The following is a 25,782-nucleotide window of genomic DNA, read 5'->3' as shown; positions in this document are numbered from 1 at the left end:
TTTATTTGTGGTGATATACTCAATGAAGAGCAATATCTATGCATACGAGTGTTGTGCAGGCTTTGACCTCCATCATCTGGCAAGGTCCTTCTGAGCTGTTCCGAGGATTTTTTGCATCGTCACTACGAGACACTCCTTATGCCAGCCTATTCATGGTCTTCTACGAGGGAATCAAACAGGATGCCTGTACAACCCTTTCTTTACATGTGATTATCGTCAGTGGAATGTTATTGACCCTATCATAATCCAGCTTTGGTCGCACCTCCAACATCAAGCAGCCAGTCCGCTGCCATACACAGCGCTTCTGCCGTGTTAGCAGGAGGTATGTCAACTTTGTTGACCCATCCCTTCAACGTGATTAAGGTATGAAGACCTCTGTTTGATTATCAATCAGTCGGAACCTGATTGACTAATTGCATCATGTTTTACTCTGGACTCACCCATATTCACAGACGAAAATACAAGCGCGTTCCGAGGACAGGTACCATGGATTTATGAGGATGGTTGTGATGATCTGGAAGGTATGTGCATATACCTTCAGTCCATGTTGGGTGATGTCCGAAAGATCTATCTAGCAGGGCGGTGTCTCAGGCTATTTTGATGGCGCCTCATTGTGTCTGACCCGAAAAGTCCTTAGTTCTGCAATAGCCTGGGCTGTGTATGAAGGTGTCCTGTTATTCATGCGGACTTAGACCACATTCATCTCACAATGATTTGCTTGTGAGGTCCTCTTGTCTTTTCAGCTGCACTACAATTGAATAACGGATACAGGAGATAGCCTAATTAAATTCAAGTCACAATATTGATACCTTACTCACTTTTCTTTGGCGTCGTCTCGACTAATATAAGCTCCTTGACGAAAGCTGTGGTGTACACAAGCACCTACAAATTCGATCGGAGTCCACAAAGATTGGATTCTGACAGATCTGATTCGCGATGGGCCTCGTTGTGTTTGTTTCATGGTGACCGTGACTGTGGAATAGGCCTATTTTTGCCTGGAACAGCGCCCTGATTGTGGGCCCATTCGTGTGACACAACCTATACAGGCTCCACACCCATTAGTCGACTCAGGGTTACAAAATCCTCCAGATCACAAGTATCTCCTGTCCATTGCCACGGATGCCTGTATTCCACAGGCAATCTGTGGTGCTGTAGTCTGGGCAATTGTCATGTTTCCATGGATCCGGACGTATGTGGTACGAGGCAAATGGCCATCGTCCTCCTGTGTGGCAATCTGACTATCCTCTATGGCATCCATGAAGAGGCCTTCCCCAAGGGATCCATAGGTAATGGCATAATTGCACCAGATTGTCTAACAAGTGAGACTCAGAGTATATAACGAAGAACCGTCTCGCAATGCTTTTCTTCAAATTTCGGCCCAATAATCACCCTCTGATGCTCGTGGATTGGCAAACGGACACCGAGGACATGTTTGGTTATGCTTGATGGGATGCGCTGATGGATACTCATGCTTCATGGCTACACCTGTCGAACGAATCTATGGAACACCGGTCGGCCGGCGGATATTTAGCAGGTCGATCGTTAAGAGTAGACGAGCTTCCTTTGGCACGTCTTGTAGCTTGTCACTATTGAGTTATATACACCACTGAAGTAGGTCATACTTCTCGTCTCTCAGTTGCGGCATGCTCTTAGAAATTTCAGATACAGATCTGACACACTGTTCAAAGTTGTTGACCCTAAGGGTCACCCTGAACAGTTGATTATGCATCATGGATATCTTTCAGGCTGCATTTAGAACTCAGTGACAAGTCATTCCCATTCCGAAATGTATAAAGATCGCTCAGTTTCCACTACTCAAACCATCAACCTCAACCTCTCTTCTTAACAATGGCCTCGAAATCCATCATGCAATTTTCCACCAAAGGCGCTATCTCATCTCCCAGTATTCTCATGATGGCCGCCTCCCCTCGACTATGGATTACTTCATTTGCCTGCCAATCGATTCTGTCGGCACTTACAAGCACCATCTCATCTGGATATCTCATCGTTGATGATGCCGAAGGCTCTCATATGCATGGCTCCAATGAGAAAGGCTGCAATCTTGTTCACATCAAAATCAGAAACAACAACTTTTGGCTTCGCCTTATGCTGTATGTAGTTATCTAAATTCTTTGACTTGCTGATGGATTAACCACTTCCCATCGGCAATTCCGGTGATCTTGGTTGTATGTGCCCTGCGTAACCGCCAATCAGCAATCAGTTGTGAGCTAACTCAATTTAGTCAGTGAAGCATACATGATAGGCGATATCGAGCTACCCAACCTGAGAGCAGCAATGAACGTGCATACTCTGTTAAGTCCAGACATACATGGGGGTTGAAATCTGCCTTCTTAGCTATGGCTCGATAACCAGTCTACAATGGAAGACACCTTGTCATCTACTTTTAGTCACATCACCTTGACCCTGTCAAGTTTCTACAACTCCTTCCTTGGCCAGACAAAAAGTAACACACGTCTGAACGTGATCACATCCTACAATCAATCGAATGAGCTCTTCAAAGCTTTCCTTTCATCTGAAATGATGTATTCATGTGCTCTATGGGACGAATCCGAGGGCGGAGTCTGAGGTGATCTTGAAATCAGCCCGACTCCTGGTGACCTCGAAGCTGCCCAGCAGAGAAAAATACACCATGTCCTTTGTCAGGCTTGTCTCAAGCCAGGATACCGTGTTCTTGAATTCAGTTCAGGATGGGGAGGACTCGTGATCGAGGTAAGTAAACCTTCCTTTCATTCTTTTCAGTGATATCAATTTTCCCACCTTCTCATTTACAGGCTGCTAGCACATTCGGATGCACCATTGATACCCTCATGCTTTCCATCAAGCAGAAGAGGCTTGCTGAGGAAAGAATCGCTGCTGCTGGTCTTTCTGATAAAATCCACGTCCACCTCCTTGATTACCGGGACATCCCATCCGAATGGGAAAATGCCTTCGACGCATTTGTCTCCGTTGAGATGCTTGAGTACATTGGATCGAAACACTACTCTAACTACTTCTGACTTGTCTCTTTCGCACTGAAACCCCACAATGCCACCGCTGTTGTATCTGCTTCGACTTTCCCCAAATCACGGTACTCTTCATACCAAGCTGAAGAATTCATGCGCAAGTACATGTGGCTGAATTCATGTCTTCCCTCGGCATCTGCCTTGATTCAGGTGGCTTCTCCCCACTTTAACCTTGAGCAAGTTGAGAACCATGCTGCTCACTACCTGCGAACACTCCGAGAGTGGGGAAGGCGGCTAGAGAAGAATTTGACTCAGGAGATGGTTGTGAAGGATTATCCTGGATTGAACGATAAGCAGTCGTATGAATCGTTCAAGCGGAAGTGGATGTACCTGTTTGCCTATGCTGGAGCAGGCTTCACTAAGGGCTACATTACATGCCATATGCTGATGTTCATTCGAGAGGTGAGCCTTTCTTGTGAAGTTAAATTTTGCAATGTATTAATTGATCTTTCCCCCCCTTAGAATGATGCGCCTGAGATGTGCAACTGAGCACAATTCTGCATTCCTCAAGAACTAGTTTTCTTCGGACTTGTGGAGCACTGGGATATTGTTATTCTCGGGTATTTATTACAAAATTTAGAAGAATAATGCAACAGTCTATTGTGTAAAATACTCTAATGGTATCGAGATGCTAATAATGTTATCAATAATCTGCTCAAACCTCCTCCAGATTTTCATAGTAGATCGATTCAACGGGCATTACTTGTGATTGGGATTCAACTTTTGCTTTAAGAATGTATCTGGCTCCAGTCATTTTAAGCTCTGGCTTTGGCTTTCGCAGATCCAAATACTGGCATTGGTGTCTTTACTCTCTCGAATTCTTGAGGCTAAACGAATATTCTCTCCCATCATGAAACCATTCATCGGTCTCTGAAAGTTATTGGCTTCACCGAGCAGCACGATTTCGACTGAGAGGAGACTAGCTGGATGTACGTATACTGGGAAAGTAAGCTCCTATTGCTTCTGTTCCCCACTGATGATTTAAGAACCGGGAACATTTTTAAAAGCTTTCTTGGTACTTTCTCCAAATGTAATGTATGCAGCGAACCAAGTAACATTATGAATCACCACTCCATAAGCAATTGGCACCTCGCTCATTCTTCACGAGCGGCACACTGCTCAAGGTTTGTAGTCAGTGTGATAATTCATCGAATTACAATGCATAGACTGCTAGAACATTATCGACCTTATCTTGCTTGTTTTCTGACTTTGCAACGTGTTCGCTGACCTGGTTACATCCGAAAGGCAAGTGTGCTATTACTACAGTATGTTATTACATATAAGAATTGCAGAATTGTGTACATTACGTGTCCAGGTTCACATTACCAAAGCCTTCTTGATATCCTCCTCACTCTTTATCTCATCCTGCAGCCAGTTTCATGACTCGACTTTATCAGCGAAAAATGCCGGTTTCTGTGTGTGAAAGGCTGAAAGATTTGCATCTTTATGCTTTCTAGCAAAGTCATCTCTGGACGTCGGATGCAAAAGTCTCTGATAGGTACACTCTTCCTTCACAGTGAAAACCTCGGAAGAACATCTGACAGCGTTAATCTGATAATGCTTCCGATGGATGCTCTCGGTGTGCCCTCCTGGTATGAATGACTCGACCCGATGCCTTGACCTATCCTCGATCCCCAACTGCATAAGCAACGACAGCACAGGAAGGTCCCTTCGAGCCGGCATAACAGTCTGTGGTTCCACCAAAACTGGAACCTCTTCAGCACAGTTTTGAATCTGGAAAGCCAGCTGAGACATCGAGCTATCGCAGAGAGGATTCTGGAGAGAATCATGGTGCATTACAGTGATCAAGTCGACAGAGTTCATAGAGCAGCAGCCGTACATCAAGAACTGAAGCATCACATGGGGCAGGTACTGGATGACCTTGCTGTCGCCAGCTGCAGCGAAATGGGTGAAATTGACATAGACATCCTTGAATGCTTCGTGGAGAGGGGGTCCGTGTTCATCACCGACAGGCCGGATGCTCAAGATGGAGTCTTGCCATTTCTGGTTGAACATGTGGTTGAGAAAGACCAGAACGGGAACTGGGTGACCGTGGGCTATCATATATCCAAATGGCAATCAGGAGGAAGGGAGGAAGGGGGAAATGGTGCTTCATTGGGCGAGGATGATGAGGCACCTGCCGACTAGCTGGGGTCGGTTATCCTTGGTGAGGATACCCTCTGAATCTGCCTTGTTGAGTGCGTGTGGGATGTATGTTTTCAGTTGACCTCCTGGGAATAGTTGGGATGCTGTTTTGATGAGGAGGGGTTCTGATGGGTACTTGGCGATCATGGATTGCCCGTCTCGAGGGATGACAAGGGGAATCTTCAAGTGAGATCACATGAGTTTGGCTTGCGTGGTTCAGGCAGCAGGGGACGAACGGTCAAAGTCGAACTGGACAGTAAGGCCCACACATGCATAAAGGAGATCCTTTCGACCTCTGATGGTCTGCCTGGCGCTTAGTTCATCTTGGATCCAGTATTTATTGGGGTAGTTTTCGAGACAGTGGCTGTTCCATCTAGTCAAGGAGTCGGAGTCTTTGTTTTGTTTTCAGTATTGCAATGGAGGCAACTCACAAAGGTCACCTGAACTTTCTCAGGTATTGTTCACTATGCGTGTCTTCAAGGAAAATGCGTCCTCCTCCTAGAGCACCAAGATACCCCATGACATCATGTGCGAATACGTCAAAGGGGAGCTCAGTGAATGGAGTATGGGCATTGAGGGGTTCCTGACGAGACACAGGCCCGTAAGAAATGGAAGGCATAGCAGCTGGCTCAAGATTGGTTGTGGATATGTATATTGTGAAGAATGGAAACCCCACTAGCCATCCCAAGACAGTATTGAAGATGTCCAGAGCACAGGAAGGAGGGCTACCAATGGCTTGGGTAAGTTTGCCTTCTGTCAGAGTGTGTGCTTTGTCAAGGTAGATGAAGAATTCCAATGGCCTGTCATAGCGTGGAGGTACAACTTTTTGATTGAGAACAGCGACGAGGTCTCGTGTAGCTATCTCAAGCTTCCATTTGATTTTCACTGGGGCACGTGAATACAATAGAGATAGTTTAAAAAGAAGTACGTACTTGATCTGTTTTCCTGGAATGTGTGTGTGTGTTTGTGGGGAGGTCATGAAGCGGTGGTATGTGGGCACCTACAATTATATCCAGATACTGATCCGGCCTTCTAACCACTTCGGTGTAGAAGCCAGAACGAAAGGGACCTGTTGTGGTGGCTGTCTCACCTGCTGCAAGGCGCTGTTTCCATGCCAATGCAAGAGCTTCTGGTGTCGAATACGTCTCTCCACCGCTCTTCAGAGTCTCCATGGTATATGAAAACAAAGTAGCCAAGAAAGTGGCATACTTGTACATCAAGTTCGGTTTGTTGACCTGACCCCAGGAGGGAACGAGATAGTCGTTTAGGATGGTATCACTGGGAGGATAAGCTACGGACATGAAGCGAGAGAATCAGAAGATAACGATGAACTCACCGTGAAATCCATCATGAAGTGTTTCTCGTATGTTCATGGGAAAACAAAAGAGTTACTCAGCAGTTACATCTGCGATGCGCGACTTGCCTGTTCTGGATGACGAATAGATGGAGGTGGAATTCAAGCCAGACATGTATCGATGGCGATGACAGTCATGGATGTACTGAATTAAGAGGTCCCTGCCAGGACCTTGCCATGGCTCGTGGAAAGCTTCAAAGCTTCCTATGTAATAAAGAAGAAGATCCAGCTTGGATTGATATTTGAAAGTGTGCTGAACATACGGATTACTGTACGAGAAGTTCAGCCACGTTGAGACAATGATGGAAGGTGATAAGCTTACGTTGCTTGGAAGGGATGGGAGAAGCAGGGATGTATGCTGGTGGAAACAGAGGCATGGGACGATGATATATTTTGGAGAAATAAGTAACTGATAGATTGAGAGTTAAAAGCAGAGTCGTAGATAGGAGGCTATGATTCATCTCAGGACCCTGGATAGGAGAGTCAGAATGGGATGCACTCATTCAGGCTGCGAGCATTGCACTTCATATTTCAGGTCAGAAATTGTGGGTTCCAATACAGATGTGACTATGCCTCTGCACCCTTTGCCCTTGCACATGATTTGGATCCATGGCCCGGGTGTCTGACATCTGAGTATGTAGATATGTAATCCTCAAATGCACGGAGGGTTGACTTGAAGGAATATATTCTGGTGGAAATCAAGGCGTAGACGTGAGTTGCACAGCCACATATGCACCTTTATTTCACTCCCGGCTGCCATGCCCCGCGAAAACAGAAAAAGAGGCAAGAAACACAAAAAGCCTGCCCTCGACGAGCAACAACAACATACTGCAGAACCAGAGCCTGAAGTTGAAGCTGGACCATCATGGATCATCCCCGCTGCGAATCCCCAGCAGGAGCAAGACTCGGAAGCACCTTTTGGGTACCTCGACGTGGATGTCAAGGCGTATTTCCGGACTGTGGATGTGCAGATGCGGCAGTGGCAGGATAGGGAAGTGGAGGTGGATGATGAAGGTGGGTTTTAGCATGCAAGAAAGGAAGGAGAAAGCTAATTTTTGTGTTTAGAAAAACACACGTTCTTCCTCGCTGCCCTCACAGAGATGACAGGGAAAGAAAAACAACTCGCAACTGACCCAGAGTGTTCGGTGGTGTTGGAGAGGATGGTGCATTTGATGGATGATTTTGCGAGGAGGGTGTTTATGGATAGTTTGACAGGGTCGTGAGTGACTTGGTTTTGGTTTTATTTTGTGGTTTTGCTGATGAGGTTAGGTACGAAATACTCACTCGACATCGTTTCGCATCGCATGTCTGTCAGACCCTCCTCGAGGTTTCTGGGGAGACTGTTTCGAGAGAGGTGGGGTTCATCAAATCTTTTGCCAAGAATATTAATAATGGCTGATTTATTCTATGTAGACTAAAGGTATACTACCTGAAATACCACAAGGTGACGCAAAAAAGGGACATCTCCCAACGATGACCGAACTTGTACTGGATTTATGTGACGTACGTTTCTCATCACATCCAGACCAGACCAATCTTACTTACAGCCACCTGAACAGGAACTCCTCCCCATCCTGTCTTCGCTCCTCCACAACCCTTTTGGCTCACATATCGTCCGTGCACTCGCTCTCCTGCTCTCTCCCACACCAAACACCCAAACTCAATCCCAGACCTCCAAGCGCAGTAAAAGCTGGAAAGGCAAGCAAGGTGAGATGTGGAGTCTCTTTGCATCAGAAAAGGGGGTGGAGGGGGAGGGGGAGAGGCCAAGGAGCTTTGACGAGGCAGCGAGGAAGATTGTGGGTGCGTTTAGGAAGGGGATGAGTGATAATGAGGTAAGGGCATGTGCGGGGAGTAAGGTTGCATGTCCTGGTCTTGATGTGGGTTATTGCTGGATGTTTCTCGGCATATATTGATGCTCATGATAGGTTCTCATCAAAGTTGAAGCCAAGCATGGTATGTCAAATGAAAGCGGCAGCTTAATGGACCATGTATTGGTCGGTATGGTTGGTCAAACACATGAGTACTTACTATTTCTGGGGACATAACTCATATCATTGTCATGATTATTAGTGAACTCTTCGACGCCCACCACTGAGTCAGACTACATCCACACTCTCCTCTGAGACGCCACCTCGTCCCACCTACTCAAAACCATTGTCACCCAAGCTTCTCAGCCAGTATTTGACGTTCTCTGGGGTATGTACCTCTGCCCAGAGAACGGTGGCATCGAACGGCTCATGACGCATGCGGTCTCGAATTACATGCTGGCTTGAGCCGTGGGTAGGGCGAATACCGAGCAGCTCGGTGTTTTGAGGATGGGTTGGTGGGGGAGGGCAGTGAAGATGGGTAGGTTAGGTGTGGTTAAAGCTATGGTAGAAGTTGGGGGAGGTGGGGAGGACGTTTGGGGTGCATTGAAGGGTGCGTTTGGGTGTGAGGAGGTGGATGAAGTGGAGGTGTTGATTAGGGCTGTGATGAGTCTGAAGACGGTTGAGGTTTGTGTTTGTCCCTATTGGCTGTACAGCGCTCATGTGTGTTGTGGAATAGGATTACAAGTCCACGAGTATACTTCCGGAGCTGAATGTACAGGGAGCATTGTTATTGCAGTCCATGCTGCGTCTGAAGGATCCATACAATGCTGGGACCATAGAGAGGTTAGTCAACAGTACTCTCCCCGCTTTTTAAACTCAAACTTTTTCTTTTTCAGTATCCTATCTCTCCCCATAACATCACTCATCCCCCTCGCCCAGCACCCCATCTCATCCTGTGTCCTCGACATATTCCTCAACTCTCCCACAGTCCCACACAAAGTCAAGCATCTGCTTGTCCTAGCTTTCTTGGGCCATTTCCATGAACTGGTGGATGACAGGATCAGGAGTCGGGTGGGGGAGAGGTGTTGGGGGTGGAGTGATACGTATATGAAGGTATATGACATTTCAATGTGGGATGAGATGCAGGTCTGATGTTTGTGGTGGTTCTCAGGAAAAGATTGCATGGAGTGTGATGGATTACGAGCAGAGTTTGGCTGCATCATTTTATGGGAAGTTTTTTGTTAGGGCGTTGAATTTGTATGTGTTAAAGAGGAGGCCAGGGGAGTGGAGGGATTTGGTTGGGAAGGTGAAGGAGGAACTTGCTGTGGAAGAGGTCAAGGTAGAGAAACTGAAGCAAAAACGGAAACGAGAGGTAGATGAGATTGAGATGGTGTTCAAGAAAGTGAGGAAGAAGGGTGCTTTGGAGGGACCTGGTGAAGGAGGAGACAAGGAGAAGTGAGAAAAGCATGTGGGTGTGTTGGATGATCAGGTTATGGAGGCTATTAGGTCTGCTCCTGGGGAGGGTAAGAAGAAGAAGAGGAAGCAGTAGGCTTTGGGATGTTGCTATCGAAAAGTAGTAATTAGAGATACCCTACTATGTCGGTGTTGTTCAAAGATTAGGCTCTAATTAATGTATACATACCATTCTTGTGGTCTTTCCGGATGGTCATGGTGCAGATGGCGCTTCAGTTTCGATCTAAGATGATCCCCCCATGCTTCCTCTACAATGCAGTGCACCAAATCTGACGCATCCTTGAAGCAAGCTGTAGGGTAGACACACAGCAAATACTTACATTGAATCAGGTGACATTGGAGAAGAGAGTATGGCCTGAGTTATCAGTTACATTCTCTGCAGTTACCGTACTCATGAACATGTAGGAATAATAATGCTCCTTAGGACTGTCATACAAGCTCATACATAAAGGAACAAAGGCAAGGAGGGATTACAGATGTTTAGATAGGCTACAAGTCTATATTGATCGAAAAATCAAGTAAGTAGAGAATGCAATAGTAAAAAAAGATAGCATGACAAAAAATTACAGTCTAAATCAAGCCCAAAGTCTCACTTCCCTGACTTTCAGACATTCTCCATGAGCTCTATTGTGTCTTTTCAACAACTACCATGAACTCATCCGACTGCTCCATCTGGGCTTCAATGTCCATTTCAAGGACTGCACTCTGCCTTGTGGATTCCTGAAAGCTTGAAGTGGAAGGTTGCGAAGGTTGAGATGATTGTGAAGACATTTGGAAACGAAGGGTTGATACTGTCGCACTTTCATCTTGTTTTTCAGTTGGGCATGTGTGTCCTGCAGCTGCTCTGCCAACAAGAAGTGTGGGTGCAACTCCCTACACAAGGTGTTTGATAAACAATGAGGGAGTCCAGGATAGTGAACGCACCCTTGCAATGGCAGTTATGGTATCAAGACAATACCATCTGAAAGTATTGTTATAGAAGAGAGCCAGATATAGGATGAGAGATATTGAATAGAGAGTGGAGGATTCCACTAGCACTTGAATAAAATGGTGATAAACTCTCAGCCGGCTGCCACCTCCATGTCTAACCCTGGTAACAGTGAAAATGCGGAAAATGATGAGCAGTGTGCACCATAATGTTGTTGCCAGGATGAGGGATGAGTAGGGCATCAGATATACTGGGTTTGCTGCATTCAAGTACCCATAATATACCTCAATGATTTTCAACACTAGACATATGTAAAGTTGGATATGTGAAAAGAGTAGATGAGATCAGACACTTTACCAGTTGCAGAAATTAGGGAAAGGATTGGAAGCAGGATGATAAGCCAGCGCTGTCCCCAAACCATCCAACAGCACCAAATCTAAAGTCAAAACAATGGTAAGCTGATGTGGATCACCAGTGACATAGCACACACAATATATGAGTCTGCAAGAATGGTACTCATGCAGGCTGCAATACCCTGCTCCAAATAGAGTGCACGGTTCACACCATCAAGCTTCGAGAATACAGTCCAAAAACTTTGTCCATTTTGGATGAATGTGGAGCATATAAATGACCATGTGACAGCAAAAGAGATAGTAGTCAAAGCATGGAGGAGAATAATAATGATGACTGGGGCTTGGTGGCGAGGTGAACATTTATTGATGACTGTACCGCTCACATTAGTTTGGATGACATGGTATAGATGCTCCTGGCTCACATATATTCCACAGCGTAACAGAAAGAATGCCAGTGTATATGCCTGTCATTATTCAACACCTGCATGTCAAACACTGAATGTCATTGCCCACCATGCAATAATGCAAAGAGAATTGAGGAGTTCAGCTGATCATCAAGAAATTGAAACATGAAAGCTTTGTCTGAGTCACTAAGATCAGGTGGAATATCTGTCTGAGTCGCCATGAGGTCCAGTAAGAGAAATGGGGGAGTGGGTTATGAGAATATCATATACCACCCTCTTGTTATAACAGTGCAGTCACTGGACATGCTCATTGGTTGCTTCAAAGATGATCATCAGTGTCAAGTTGGAACGGTATCCTTACCTACAGAATCAAGGAAACCATCCCAGTGAGGTTTCAGCACAGCTGTCAGATCAAGTTTGGTCCATCACAACATGAAATTTGGCTGCAAGATTGACAGAAGAAAGGTGGGTAAGTGTATGGTAGTGATGTTGATGGCTCCTGAGTCTTGGAAAGGGACTGGCAAGGGTGTCAATGTCTGCAAGCTATACCCTAACATGGCCATATACAATGGACAAAAGTTTACCCTGGACAGTGGAAATGATTCATCTATCAGAAAAGTAGGGGAGGAGAAATAGTGGGAGTCAGAGTATATGGGACAATCATAGAAACAATTATGGAAACAACTATGGCACCGATTATGAACAGCAATTATGGATCCTCCCTTTTACATTTGTTACCTGTAATTGGTATACAGTCAGAGCCAGAGTGATTATGATGATGATTACAACTTATAATTGGACTTATAATCATTGCCATAATTGACCTCATAATCATCAATAATTGGTCACTCTGACTCCCACTAATGCAACATACACCTCATGATGAGCTTGAAGAATCCTGATCTCTTCTGGAGGCTGTTTCCTTTCCAGTACTTGGTGCATCTTCAAAGGTAGGCATTATGCAGTGTATCTGGATTCCAAGTCTGAGTCAACCTATCTCTGCATCATCATTTTTTCATTAACAATCACTTGGATGGCAAAGACTGTGACACAGGCCAATACTGAATTGAGCTGAGAGAACAGACTGCTGGGATATAGAAACATTGATATCAAGGCTAATGTTGGCATGGTGCAATGGTATTGGAGGGCAGTTATATCATGTTACACAGAAGAGTAACCGGACACCTAGAAAAGATTGGAAAAGATGGGGAATGAGGGGAAATGCCTGTTTGTTGAGTGATGAAGACAAGGCTTCACAGATGGGCTCATTATCTTGGTACCCATAAGACATGGAAGGCATGTACTACCACCAACATCCAGGAGGTGATGCTGCAACTCCTGATGCATGAATGTTCAGAACCTTTGTTGTTTCCAGGCGATACTAATAATACAAGATAACACATCAGAATAGTGATTATGGTCCAAGCTGATGGTACTTTACAAGACTCACCTATTGTTTGTATCTCCTTTAGTTTGTAGCTTCTAGTTTCATTGCGCTGTGATCGTGCAGTATCAGTTTTGATCATTGAAGCCAAGGTTAATCCAGTGACACTGACTCAGATCCCATACCGGAACTCTGCCACCATGGTCCTTTCCAACCCACCCATTAACAATGTCCATCTGCCCAGAGTCGACTATTATATTCATCTGCAATATGCAGAATAAGTTTCGTAAGTTGAAATACTTTAGCCAAGGTTCGTGAGGCCCAATGAAGTTGTTTGCTAGGACCAGCAATACATTGATATGACTAAGTCATATCTACCATCAACAAGATGCTCAAGATCATAAAGGTATGCCAATTGGCCGGTGAAGAGGGAAACGAACCCTAACTGTAGGCCAAGTTAGATTGTGGGTTGTGAAGTCCTCATTACGATGCAGAATTCGGAAGGTCTGTGTTTGGTTTTGGGAAATTGGATCTTACCTTACCTTACCTTACCTTATGCAGCACAGAGTCCAACAGACCCAGCCATTGACCTCGAATCACTAGGGAGGCTCCATGTTGGACAGACCAAGTCGAACCAGAGCCTGAAGCAGGACCATCATGGATTGTCCCTGCCATGAATCATGGGGAGCTCAGTTTGGGTGTGGTATATACATGGCTCCATCATCCTGGATGTATGTGACCACCAAGTTTTTCACAGACCTCATCTTATGCACATGTCCCTAGGGCATTCCAATATGTGGATAACAGCAGTTCAGGATCTAAATACAAAGCAGTCTTCACAATGAGGGTAGTCCTGAGAAACCCACAGAAAGTGGTCTTTGACAATTGGTATAGGCTCCAGCCGGATAAGGGATATGATTCTGTGAGCATGAATTTTGGTTTTTGAGGTGCATTGATTGAATAACAGTCGTTGTTACAGGTGGAGGTGCAATCCCTTGTTGGGCTGACTGAAGTTGTTGTATTCCACCACAACATAGCATGTCCAGTGTACCTCATCATAGTGAAGTAATGAAGACACCTATATTATTTCATTGTCATACATGTACAATTCCAATGTCATGTTCTCACTGATTATCTGCTACAAACCTATCTTATGCCGAAGACGCTTTCTTATCACCTGCTAGTAACGAGAGTCAAAGTTGGGCTTCTGATTTTGTATGTTAACACTGCTACAAGTCGATATTATCCATGATGATACTGGTATGTAGTTTTTATGCTTCATCTATGGAATCTAGATGTATAGTAAAAGGGAACATGCTGGGGGAGGGCTATAAATATAAGGGAAAAAAATTGGTACTGGGGTATGCGAATGACTATAGCTCGTCGCTAGGTAGCTGGGCCACTGACCCATCATGTCAGATAGATGCATTAAAGATGTGGTGCAGCTCCTACAGGTGGTGGATCAACATCCATAGCAGTTATTGATGGTTTTGCTTGGCTGTGGCATGTTGGCTGTGTGCACTGCACTGTGTATGTGAGCGAGATAGGTGTCTTAGAGGCATCCGAGATCGAGGTGGTTGCAGGGGTGGGTGGAGATGGTGATGAAAATGATTTGCTAGGGTGACGCCTTCATGGCTCTTTGGGACATGATACGTTGTTTGCTGTTCGAATTGACGACCCAGGTGAGCATGAATGAAGAGTAGTTGTCTTCAATGAGTTCAGTGTAGAATGAGAAGGGCTCCTGGTTGGAAGGACACTCTTCTCCATGGGTGGCGACATAGCATACTGTGGCTGATGTAAAGCAGACGCAGGTACAGGAGGACCAGCCTGGGTAGGTACTGGCATGGTGTCGAATGTTTGACATTTGTGACGGGTTCCTGGGGAGGGGTCCTCCTGCTTTTTGATTTTGCTAGAGTGATGCTTTTGTGGTTCTGTGGGTCGTGATACAGTGGTCGTCACAGCCTGGGTAGGTACCAGCAAGGTGATGGATCCTGTGTGGCAGGAACGAAGCTCTCTGAGCCTGTATGTGGAGAGTGACCTCTTCCCCATCACCTTCCACTGCCTCACTGAATGCGTGCATTGTGCAATCGACCAGCCAGACTTCTGTTCCCATGAATCGGCTGTACAGGTCCAGATCCCCACTGTCGCCAAAAGTCCCCATCTGCTTGTAGTCTTTCAAACCCTCCTCCAATTTAAGCCTCTCTTGTGGCTCATTGACATAGAAAATCAACATGTGTGAGAAGTTGCGACTCTTCCACTCAGTGCTGAGGTCATCCAAATAGTTGGTAATCGCTCCATGAAGGTGCTTAAGCTTGCGAGGCTTTGATAGCTTGATGATGAGAATGCCGAGGTACGTGTCGCCCCGCTTCCATGATTCAAACTTCATCACAGGAGGCCTGAGATCATAGATAGGGAGTTTGTCTATATCAAAAGCGGGTGGTAAATTGGCGAATGTGGTGAGTGTAATGTGGGGAGCAAAACAGGGATATGATTTAGAATCAGGCTTCACTGAGGAATGAGGTGGTCGGAACTCCATGAGCTTTTCCCAGGCTTTGTATTCCTCAGGGGATGGGATGAGCCATAATGCATATCCTGTCAGCGCCTCGAAGATAGTCACATCACGTTCAAGGAAGGTGACCAGAATATCGAACGACTTCTCATTGGGTGTCGTGTAAGGGTGAGCATCGACCTTGATTCCATGTCTATGACTGTTAGAGTAAATTCATCTACAAGAGGGACAATGCACTCTTTAGCTTTATTGGAATGACTAACACCAGCCCACATGATATCATCGATGGGGGTGAAGAGTGCAATGACATGAGGGACCAACTTGCCAACTGTATGAGAGACGCTGAGCATGAAATTCTCTTTGATGAGATGAAAATCAGAACCAAGTATATGCACATATATGCTGTTGATTGCACTTACTTCTGTGAATATCCATGGCAGGCCTTTTGCTTCTTCCTCTTCCTACCTCCATCTTTGCTATCCTCCTTGTCGTCATCATCGCTACTCTTCCCATCATCATCACTGTCATTGTTGCCATCCCCATCCTCTTCCAGACTACCATCCAATTCACCGTCTCCAGTACTCTCCTCTTCATGATTATCTTGCTCCACCTTGACATCATCATTCTCGTCCTCCTCTTCTATCAGGTCTGAGGTTACTGGAGTCAGAAACTGTCTTTTGGCTGGTTGTTTATTGGTGTCTTTTGGGCCTAAAATCTCTCAAGGTCGAACTGGTGGTTGGTGTTTGTCTTCAAGGGCATGCTCGCTGCTGGCTGGCTTGCAGGCTTGCTCAAAGGCTTGCTTGATGCTGGCTTACCTGATGCTGGCTTGCTCAGAGGTTTAATGCATGAGGAACAAGATGAAGGCTTGGCAGAATGGGAGGAAGCAGGCTTGACCATGGTAGGAGGATGATAGTAGGAAGGAACTAGGGACAGGGATCTGTCACATCCCATCTGTCGACGTGTCAGTCACATTTGCATGACATCACTGTGACAGACCTGCCGGTTGCTCTACCACCATCGTCACAGGGAACGTGCATTGCTACACTTCCTGGTCTGAAATCCAGTGCATTAACCTGCCAAAAGATAACTATTTACTATAAAATTGTCCCTTTTTGAATATAGACTTACCCAAGTCTCTGGCAGGAAATGCAACTCCCCAATCTACTTATTATCTTTTTCTTTGCTGCGACTTTTGCCATGGTAGCCTATGAGTGTGATTACTGCAAGAAGATTATGAACAGTGCATGCTCTATTAGTGCCCACAAGTCTCGCTGCTCGATACATGTGAACCAGTCACAGACAGTCGGTGGGCTGGGTAAAAAAGTCCGATCGTCTATTGGTGGGGAAAAACATCTTCAGGCATTGGCACTAAGGGCAAGGAGAGGAGATAAGAAAGGTTCTCCTGGTCCTGTAGAGACCAAACATTCAACTGTAAGTTCCACTTGTATATCTTTGTTTTTCGTCTTTAATTCTATGATATTCTAGCCTCCAGAAACAAGCATATTAGATACCGACACACTAATGGAACCCCCCTCTCTACCTGATCCTGGACCTCCATCCGAGCCTGAGATTCTTGAATGGTCCCAATGAAACTGTAGGATCCCCCTGACGCTTTCAAGATTTCCTGCCTGCAAGCGGCTACCTCGCTCCCCTCCAACAGTATGCAGCACTCCGACCACCACCATTGCCAGCCTGCTCCCCATCAATGGAAACAGTACCCTCCTCACCAGAATCCTCACGTGCATCGACACCAGATCCACCCATCTGAACAGAACCAAATGACTTTGGCCTGTATCATGAGTATAAAATGTTACCATCAGTTGATCTCGATGATGCAACAACTATAGCCAATCTTTGTGATGTCCCCACCTTTTCCCTTCCTCCCAATGATCTCCAACATTGTTCGCCACTCTGCATTTATGGTGCTCATATCGCTGATGACCCTGCAATTGGCTCCTCAGACTCAGCGACTTCATGGTTTGCACCATTCATCAATCCCAGTATCTGCCAGCTGATGCACTGGTTCTATTCGACAACTACAAAGACCCTCAGTGATCTCAACTGCCTCGTTAATGAGGTTATTCTTGCACCCGACTTTGCAGCTGTGGATTTCAAGGACTTTGATGCAAACCATGAAGCGAAGCATCTGGATTCTGATTCACCACCAGTGTTCGCAGCTGATGGGTGGATTAGGGATCACGTTACACTCTATCTTCCGCAGACTGGAGTATGTCACGCATCTGAGGAGGAGGCACCTACCCTCGATATTCCTGACATTTGGCATGGATCCCTCCTTGACATTGTTCGGTTGGCTTTTGAGGATGCACCTTCACTTTGATTCCATCTCAAACATCCCGAGATGTATAAAGATCCCTCAGTTTCCACTATTGAAACCATCAACCTCAACCTCTCTTCTTAGCAATGGCCTCAAAATCCAGCATGCAATTTTCCACTGAAGGCACTATCTCATCTCCCAGTGTTCTCATGATGGCTGCCTCCCCCCGACTATGGATTACTTCATTTGCTCGCCAATCGATTCTGTTGGCGCTTACAAGCACCATCTCATCTGGATATCTCATCGTTGATGATGCCGAAGGCTCCCATACATATGGCTCCAATGAGAAAGGCTGCGATCTTGTTCACATCAAAGTCAGAAATGACAGCTTTTGGCTTCGCCTCATGCTGTATGTAGTTATCTGGATTTTTTTGACTTGCTGATGGATTAACCACTTCCCTTCGGCAGCTCCGGTGATCTTGGTTGTATGTACCCCATGTAACTGCCAATCAGCAATCAGTTGTGAGCTAACTCAATTTAGTCAGTGAAGCATACATGATAGGCGAGATCGAGCTACCCGACCTGAGAGCGGCAATGAACATGCATACTCTGTTAAGTCCAGACATACATGGGGATTGACATGCGTCTTCTTAGCTATGGCTCGATAACCAGTCTACAATGGAAGACACCTTGTCATCTACTTTTAGTCGCATCACCTCGATCCTGTCAAGTTTCTACAACTCCTTCCTTGGCCAGACAAAAAGTAACACATGTCTAAACATGATTGCATCCTACGATCAATCGAACAAGCTCTTCAAAGCTTTCCTTTCATCTGAAATGATGTATTCATGTGCACTCTGGGATGAATCCAAGGGTGGAGTCCGAGGTGATCTCAAAATCGGTCCAACTCCTGGCAACCTCGAAGCCGCCCAGCAGAGAAAAATTCACCATGTCCTTCATCAGGCTCATCTCAAGCCAGGATATCGTGTTCTTGAATTCAGTTCAGGATGGGGAGGACTCATGATCGAGGTAAGTGACTTTTCTTTCATTCCTTTCAGTGATATCAATTTTCTCACCTTCTCATTTACAGGCTGCTAGCACATTCGGATGCACTGTTGATACCCTCATGCTTTCCATTGAGCAGAAGATGCTCGCTGAGGAAAGAATCACTGCTGCCGGTCTTTCCAACAAAATCCGTGTCCACCTCCTTGATTACCGGGACATCCCATCCGAATGGGAAAATGCCTTCAATGCATTTGTTTCCATCGAGATGCTTGAGCATGTCGGGTCAAAACACTACTCCAATTATTTCTGACTTGTCTCTTTCGCATTGAAGCCCCACAATGCTACCGCTGTCATATCCGCTTCGACTTTCCCTGAATCACAGTACTCTTCATATGAAGCTGAAGATTTCATGCGCAAGTACATGTGGCCGAATTCATGTCTTCCTTCGGCATCTGCCTTGATTCAGGTGGCTTCTCCCCACTTCAACCTTGAGCGAGTTGAGAACCATGCTGCTCACTACCTGCATACACTCCAAGAGTGGGGAAGGCGGCTGGAGAAGAATTTGACTCAGGAGATGTGTCAACAACCAACTAAATCGACTTAGATCAACTAAGGATCGCCACTCGCACTTTGGTGGACGATACTCTTAGAGGTCAAAGGAGATTGAGAGAGTTGGGCGATGACTTAGATAGTCATGAAACAGGGAGCTTTGAGTTGGGTAGATTAGACCTTAGCCGAAGCTGGGGTTTAGGCCAGCGTAGGCTATTACTTAAATACAAGTTGATACACACTAAAAATAGTACTGTGAGAGTTCTGGTTAAATGGCAAGAAGCATGTGAGTAAGCATGATTATGAGCAGAGCAGGAAAAAGAAGAGAAAAGAAAAGAGAAAACGAATAAACCGTAACATTACCCCCTTCTTAAGACTCATTCGTCCCGAATGAGTCCATACTCTCCCCCAGGGTGGCTGAATCTGTGTAGTAAGTAATGGAGTTTTCATCGGCGTCCTCGTCACTATCCCACTCCCAATTTTCGTGGATTCGTTGTAGGTTTTCCAGATTAACTTCTGACTCATCTTCGTTGCCCTCGTCGAATATAGGTAAGCCATTTGCTTCATCACTGGTGACTGTGGGTTGTGAAGAAAGGGAGGAGGGATAAGAGTCTTGTTGGGTGTCGCTGTTATACGACAACCCATCTTCGGCTCGGGCGATTTTCCCTTTTATTCGCTGAACTTTTGCCTCATACTCATTAACGAGCTCCTCTGCATTGGCCATGTTCGACCTTTTGACCCAAGAGTTTTCCTCCATCGGATAACCTTTCCACTTGACGAGGTACTCGGTTATAGTGTGACGATTTCGTCTGTGTCCAACTACTTTGTCCCTTTGCTCTACTATTTCTTCAATCTCGTACTCTTCTTCGTCTTCGATTAATTCTGGGGGTGGTCTTTCGGGACGTGGTTGATTTGGGAATGTGGGAGCGACGTATGGAGTGAGAAGGGATTCATTAAAACGGTTATGAATCCTCCATCCTACTGGTAGTTTCAGCTCGTACGCCGACGCCCCCTTTTTGGCAGTAATGGTGAAGGGACCGACTCATCGATCTCCAAGCTTTTTGGTAGGTCGCGGGAGATGAAGGTTGGTTGTGTTGAGCCATACCTTGTCTCCAATTTGGTATTCCACAGCTGCATCTTTGTGTTTATCGTAAGCCTTTTTCATTAATTCCGCCGCATTTTCTAGGGATGTTTTCGCCTCCGTCTGTGCTTTTTCCATCTCCTCAACCAATTTTGCTGCCGCTGGAACTTCGGTCGTCCTTCTCGTCCCCGTCATCATTTGCCCGTCCCTCCCAAATATGATTTTGTATGGAGAGTACCCCATCGCCGAGTGTTGGCAATTGTTGTGCATAAAGGCCGCTAATGGTAGCCATTCGCTCCAGTCTTCTTGTCAGTGATTAACGAACATTTTCAGGTATTTCTCTATCTCCTGATTGACTCTTTCTGTCTGACCGTCTGTCTGAGGATGATATGCAGTAGAGGGGTTTCCCTTCACCTGAATGAGTGCATAGAACTCTTTCATAAATTTTGAGATGAATACTGAGCCCCGATCTGAGATGACCTTTTCAGGCATCACCCTGTAGGGTACGTACATGTAGTCTCTCAAAATCTTGGCGAAGCCTAGGGATGTCAATTCTTCGGTGCAGGCAATGAGGATGATGGTCTTTGAAAATTGATCCACAATGACCAGGATGGAGTCGAACCCCTTCGAATTGGGAAGTTTGGTGATCATGTCTACTGAAATATGGGTCCAAGGACGAGTTGGGACTTCGTGGGGGTGAAGGGGAGCCTTTTTGGGACGGCGATCCGCTTTAGTTCACTGGCAGACGTCGCACCCTTTTACATAGGCTTCTACATCTCGTCGTATTTGTGGCCACCAGTAATCGCAGAGTATCAGCTCCTTAGTCTTTTTGATTCCTGGGTGACTGGCGGTGACATGGTGACATGGTCATGCTTGAGGGCTATGATTTCTCCTCAGAGTTCACGATCAATCGGTACATAGATGTGCCCATTGTACCACAACATATTTTGTTCGTGAGAGACCCCCTTCTCATGATTGAGGGAGTCGGAAATTCCTCTGTCCCACCAGCAAGGGTCGTGCGTAGCAGCCTTGATCTTTTCGTGCAACTCTTCGGCGGTGGGCATCACTAAGGCCCAGAAGTGTTCTGCCTTGAGGACGACTACGTCATGGTTATCCTCCTTTCCTTGGTCATGGTCTGCTCTCCGCGATAAGAGGTCTGCCTTGCGGTTCTGCGCCCCAGGTTTATGATGTAGGGTAAATCGATACTCTGCCAACTCTGTCACCCACCGAGCTTGTTGTCGGTTGAGCTTCTGGGGTTTGCGGAAGTATTGGAGGTTGGAATGATCTGTCCAGATCTCGAAGTCCTCCCTCGCTCCCATAAGGTATTGATGCCACTCTTCGAGGGCAATCATGATGGCCAGAAGTTTCTTGTTGTAGATTTCATAATTTCGCTCCATAACAGATAGGGCTTTGGACAGAAACACTACCGGTCACCATTTTTCCTCCTGCCATTGGGATAGTACCGCTCCTACTGCTCCTTCACTGGAATCCGCCTCCACCCAAAATCGTCCCTTGTCCAAGGGTATAGTGAGCACTACGTCTTCACGGAATAATTCTTTAAGCTTTTCAAATGCCTTCTGCTGGACCTCTCCCCACTTCCACTCCTGTTTCCCAGTGAGTGAGGTTAACGGTTTGACGTGTTTGCTGTAGTCTCGAATGAACTGTCGGTAAAAGTTACAAAACCCCAGGAAGGATTGCAGTTCTTGTTTCTTCTGGGGGACCGGCCAGTCTAGTAGGCCCGCAATCTTAATGGGATCCATACAGATCTTTCCTTCGCTTATTATCACCCCTAGGTACTTGGTTTCCTCCACCTCAAATTCGCATTTTTCCGCCTTGAGGAACAACTTGTTTTCATGGAGTATCTGGAGCACTTTGCGCATGATCCATTTATGCTCCACTTTGGTCTTGGAGGCGATAAGTATGTCGTCCAAGTACACCGACACTTCTCCTGTGGCTATGAGGTCCTTGAATATGTTGTTCATCATCCACTGGAACGTGGCGGGAGAGTTGGTGAGCCCGAAGAACATCACCAGGGACTCATAGAGCCCGCGGTTGGTTCGGAATGCCGCCTTCCACTCGTCTCCTTGTTTAATCCTGACGTTATTATAACCCCACCATACGTCCAGCTTGGTGAAATATTTGGCCTTCTTCAACCGGTCCATCAGCTCCCTGATGAGCAGCAGCAGATAACGGTTCTTGATCGTCATCTCGTTCAGCTTGCGATAATCCTGTACCGGCCGAAGTTTTCCATCCTTCTTCTTAACAAAGAAAAAGGGAGAAGCCATCGGAGATTTTGAGGCTTGGATACGGCCGGTGGATAGGTTCTCATCGAGAAACTTATCCAGCTCCTCCTGTTCTATCGGGTTGAGGGGATAGACTTTGCAGTCTAGATTGGCGTTAGCATTGGGGATCAGTTCGATAGCATGATCCCAGGGTTTCCTTGGGGGTAGTTCATCAAAGTTTTCTTTATCGAAGACATCCTTGAACTCCCGATACTCTTTGGGTACTATCTCGTCGAAAGACTTCGTAGTCTTTTTGGCGTGAGCCCCGCGCGGCTAGTTCATTCGCTTTGGTCCCCATAGCCCGCACGTGGAAGGCTTCTTCAAAGTCTATTACGAGGATGGTGTCTCCTTCCTCATACTGGTCCCATTGGGCTGAGGGGTCGGTATCCGGAAAGGAGAACGGAATTTTATGACAGGTGCATCGTGCTAGCATGACAGCCCCTGTATCCCAATTGATCAGCGGGTTGTGACGCTGCAACCAATCGTGTCCGAGGAATAAAGGGGTCGTGCCCAAGTCGACCATGGCTAGGTCAATTTGTTCCACGTGATCTCCTATTCGTAACCTGACCTCGGCATACTCCGTGATATCTCCTCCTTTATTCCTGGTGCTGTCGGCATTATAGACCGGGACAGGTTGGGCTGCCTTTTTAAGGTTGAGGCCATGCTCTCGGGCCCAGATGCGGTCTATAGAACTACCCGTTGCTCCGCTGTCCACTAAGGTGCTTAGGGCATGGGTATCCCGCATGTCCAGGGTCTCCAACTGTAGCTTTATTGAGACATTCCATCCCTTTCTCCCACGTATGTACATTGGTGGTTTCTTCAGATCCTCCATCCATTCCCACCACTCCCTGGCTTGAGCGGCCATCTCCATCTGCTCCTCAAGATCGTAGCACAGCCGATCCGTAACTTCTGTGAGTCGACGAGGGTGTACCCAACCGTTGAGAATGGCTCGGGCTGCAGAATCACCCTTCGCGATCCATAATGCTCGGCGCATCCATAGCACCCCAAAGGGCTCATAGTACATCTCCGCGATGATTTTCTTATTGTTGGGGGTGGCAGTGAGGGAAGGGGTTATGGAAGGCGCCTTCTTCAGGGGTGTTATCGGAATATCGGACCGCAAGTGGGCTTCTTTGTCTGGTACCTCCTTGACCGTGACTCTAGATTGATGGTCTTGTCCTCATGGTGGCATTTGGTCACCGGGCTGAGAAGGGCCCTTAGGCAGCATTTGGTCGCTGTTCAACGAGGGGGTGGAGGAGGGCTTGCTGCCCTGTGTTCGGCCCTGGCCCGGGGCACTTGTGCTCAGCGTTGTAACCTCCACTGGTGGTCCATCCTTATTGCTCTTCCTACACCCGGCGGTACTTCGGGTAACCCTTCATGGACGCACACATATTGGTTCCCCTGAGAGGTCCCCACCGTTTGCTGTTGAGAGGGCTACTGAGTGGGGGTGGTCTCCCAGGCTCATTGCCTCAGCTGCTTTTCCAGCGCCTCCTGTCAGAACAGATGGTGTAGCCACAGGCCCAACAGGCTGGGTTGTCAACCTTTCTCCCACTCCAGGGTGACCGTCCCCACGTCTGGTTTCAGTCGGACCTTGACCTGAGGGCCTCTCCCTTGCATCGGGAACTTTCCCCATATGGTCAGGCGGGGGTTCCTGAGCTCGGACAGCCCCTTGGGGTTCAGTGCTGGACGCAGACTGCGTAGAGCGGCGGTAATCCCCTCCTACGCTGTCTTGATGTTGTGATTCTTCATCCTTAGTTTCTTCTACGGTTAATGCAGCGAAAAAGTTGTGATATTGTTTGTATGGAGTACCTACATATGTAGTATAAGTCCGACTAGAAGTACATGAGTGCGCACCCTTAGAAACTAAGTCCTTTGCTGACGCCATCGAATCGCTTATTTCGACGCCGGCTCGTCTTTTGACGACTTATCGTCCTTCTCCTCCTTTACCTCCTCGATTTTCATGTCCTTTCCATTCTCCTCTTTTTTGGCCTCGGCAAGCAGCTGTCGCAAGCATTGAGTGGGGATCTTTTTGCAAGGGGGGAGTTTGACAGGGATCCATTTTGATTTGTCCGTTGGACACTTATGGTCCTGGCTCCACCCGGTATTTCTGCACTTGAAGCATCGCTTCTCGCTCTGCAGCTTGTCGATCTCCATTGGTTGCCCTGCTCCACCGTAAGTGGTTCCCGTGGCATCCTTCTTATCGCTAGAACCTCCCGACTTCTGTGATGACTGATTTTGATTGCCTCGACCCGAACCTCCACTTTGGTTCGGGGAGGTCTTACCTCCTTGTTGCGTGAAATTGTAGTGATAGTTGGCGTCAATTCTCTTGACCTGCCACTTCCATTCCACATAGGTAGTGGGACGCGCGTTGTCCCCGTGCATGATAGTGGTCCGGACCGATGGTCATACTGCGGCTTCGATCGCTTTGAACATCTGCTTCTCATCTCCGAACTCCTCGCATTTGTGGGCCAATCTCTCGAACTCCGAGAAGAATTCGATAGCCGATTTATAGTTGGCTTGGCGAACCTTCTTCCACTTCTGCTTCCAGATGGCGAGTTCTGCCACTTCTCGGAATTGCTGCATAAGGTCGTCTGTAAACTCCTGCCATGACAGTAGTCTCCAATGTCCGTAGGCGTCCCAGTAGCGATAGAATTGGTCGACCCACCACTCTTGGGCCTTTCCTTGTAAGTAGGACTGGGCGAACGTGATTCGATAGGGGTTCTGCCTGGCGTCGTTCATGGTGTAATACATAGGGAACACCTGAAAATAAAGCTCACAGTGATGAAGGAACCGGGTGATATCTGAAGATACCCCGGTGAAGTATTCCGGTTGCGTAATTAGTTTGGGTTTGACATCGTTCCAGGGGTTATTGACTGCACCCGGGGCCAGCTGATAGGGTGGAATAGGGTCCAGAGGCGATGGTGGAACTGGGGGTACTGGTGGATTAGGAGGTCACAGTAAGGACCGCAGGGCGGGATTGTCCCTAGGTGGTGGATACCCGCCCGGGTATCCTGCTGGTCTGGGTCCCATCGGTGGGGGTGGTCCCAGTGGCGGCCTCACAGGTGAAACCGTGGACCCCTTTCCTTTATCCTGGTTCAACGGCCCCTCCTCTTCATCTTCCACGTATCCCGCATCGGTCCCACCACCTCCCGCAAAGTATTTTTCGATTTCCGGTGGGGGGGGCATTGGCGCTGGCTGTCGATAGCTGGCGC

The 25,782-nt window shown here is 46.9% G+C and overlaps 10 protein-coding genes across 10 annotated transcripts; 7 read left to right on the top strand and 3 right to left on the bottom strand.

Moving 5' to 3' along the window:
• Positions 1-32: 32 nt before the first annotated feature.
• On the top strand, positions 33-692 carry EV420DRAFT_1281316 (mitochondrial carrier domain-containing protein; the record flags this gene model as incomplete). Its single annotated transcript, XM_060468257.1, has 4 exons — positions 33-186; positions 251-363; positions 453-521; positions 576-692. Coding segments are annotated over 4 exons (453 nt in total), but the record flags the coding sequence as incomplete, so codon positions are not given.
• A 1,156-nt stretch (positions 693-1,848) lies between these two features.
• Positions 1,849-3,017, top strand: EV420DRAFT_1652693 (Mycolic acid cyclopropane synthetase-domain-containing protein; the record flags this gene model as incomplete). Its single annotated transcript, XM_060478679.1, has 5 exons — positions 1,849-2,111; positions 2,247-2,301; positions 2,356-2,543; positions 2,604-2,730; positions 2,793-3,017. 5 exons carry the CDS (start codon positions 1,849-1,851, stop codon positions 3,015-3,017), a joined length of 858 nt encoding a protein of 285 aa, XP_060322168.1.
• A 90-nt stretch (positions 3,018-3,107) lies between these two features.
• EV420DRAFT_1591135 (uncharacterized protein) lies at positions 3,108-3,694 on the top strand (the record flags this gene model as incomplete). The annotated part of the gene is made up of 2 exons (XM_060474921.1): positions 3,108-3,425; positions 3,486-3,694. Coding segments are annotated over 2 exons (345 nt in total), but the record flags the coding sequence as incomplete, so codon positions are not given.
• Positions 3,695-4,534: 840 nt separating this feature from the next.
• EV420DRAFT_1591134 (uncharacterized protein) lies at positions 4,535-6,340 on the bottom strand (the record flags this gene model as incomplete). The annotated part of the gene is made up of 6 exons (XM_060474920.1): positions 4,535-4,712; positions 4,748-5,080; positions 5,201-5,326; positions 5,405-5,541; positions 5,609-6,053; positions 6,259-6,340. The coding sequence occupies 6 exons, from the start codon at positions 6,338-6,340 to the stop codon at positions 4,645-4,647; spliced, it is 1,191 nt and encodes a 396-aa protein (XP_060322166.1). The 3' UTR covers positions 4,535-4,644.
• Positions 6,341-7,279: 939 nt separating this feature from the next.
• EV420DRAFT_1591129 (armadillo-type protein) lies at positions 7,280-9,482 on the top strand (the record flags this gene model as incomplete). Its single annotated transcript, XM_060474919.1, has 10 exons — positions 7,280-7,536; positions 7,588-7,741; positions 7,787-7,832; positions 7,936-8,025; positions 8,082-8,399; positions 8,448-8,529; positions 8,647-8,742; positions 8,797-9,014; positions 9,067-9,173; positions 9,227-9,482. Coding segments are annotated over 10 exons (1,624 nt in total), but the record flags the coding sequence as incomplete, so codon positions are not given.
• Positions 9,483-10,330: 848 nt separating this feature from the next.
• On the bottom strand, positions 10,331-11,709 carry EV420DRAFT_1770374 (uncharacterized protein; the record flags this gene model as incomplete). The annotated part of the gene is made up of 6 exons (XM_060481073.1): positions 10,331-10,676; positions 10,728-11,032; positions 11,089-11,167; positions 11,222-11,454; positions 11,507-11,548; positions 11,598-11,709. The coding sequence occupies 6 exons, from the start codon at positions 11,707-11,709 to the stop codon at positions 10,428-10,430; spliced, it is 1,020 nt and encodes a 339-aa protein (XP_060322164.1). The 3' UTR covers positions 10,331-10,427.
• Positions 11,710-13,100: 1,391 nt separating this feature from the next.
• On the top strand, positions 13,101-14,157 carry EV420DRAFT_1673640 (uncharacterized protein; the record flags this gene model as incomplete). Its single annotated transcript, XM_060479123.1, has 6 exons — positions 13,101-13,158; positions 13,241-13,278; positions 13,367-13,376; positions 13,496-13,575; positions 13,630-13,794; positions 13,852-14,157. The coding sequence occupies 6 exons, from the start codon at positions 13,101-13,103 to the stop codon at positions 13,939-13,941; spliced, it is 441 nt and encodes a 146-aa protein (XP_060322163.1). The 3' UTR covers positions 13,942-14,157.
• Positions 14,158-14,952: 795 nt separating this feature from the next.
• Positions 14,953-15,465, bottom strand: EV420DRAFT_1673639 (uncharacterized protein; the record flags this gene model as incomplete). The annotated part of the gene is made up of 1 exon (XM_060479122.1): positions 14,953-15,465. A coding segment is annotated over one exon (513 nt), but the record flags the coding sequence as incomplete, so codon positions are not given.
• Positions 15,466-17,353: 1,888 nt separating this feature from the next.
• On the top strand, positions 17,354-17,713 carry EV420DRAFT_1246351 (uncharacterized protein; the record flags this gene model as incomplete). The annotated part of the gene is made up of 1 exon (XM_060466694.1): positions 17,354-17,713. A coding segment is annotated over one exon (360 nt), but the record flags the coding sequence as incomplete, so codon positions are not given.
• A 447-nt stretch (positions 17,714-18,160) lies between these two features.
• Positions 18,161-19,265, top strand: EV420DRAFT_1770372 (S-adenosyl-L-methionine-dependent methyltransferase; the record flags this gene model as incomplete). The annotated part of the gene is made up of 4 exons (XM_060481072.1): positions 18,161-18,256; positions 18,311-18,685; positions 18,747-18,938; positions 18,993-19,265. Exons 1-4 carry the CDS (start codon positions 18,212-18,214, stop codon positions 19,263-19,265), a joined length of 885 nt encoding a protein of 294 aa, XP_060322160.1. The 5' UTR covers positions 18,161-18,211.
• Positions 19,266-25,782: the final 6,517 nt, after the last annotated feature.

Source organism: Desarmillaria tabescens (genome assembly GCF_030435595.1).
Source record: "Desarmillaria tabescens strain CCBAS 213 chromosome Unknown EV420scaffold_132, whole genome shotgun sequence".
In the NCBI taxonomy this organism is placed as follows: domain Eukaryota; kingdom Fungi; phylum Basidiomycota; class Agaricomycetes; order Agaricales; family Physalacriaceae; genus Desarmillaria; species Desarmillaria tabescens.
Note: the sequence above shows the minus strand (reverse complement) of the source record. Positions and strands in the feature narration are given on the sequence as shown.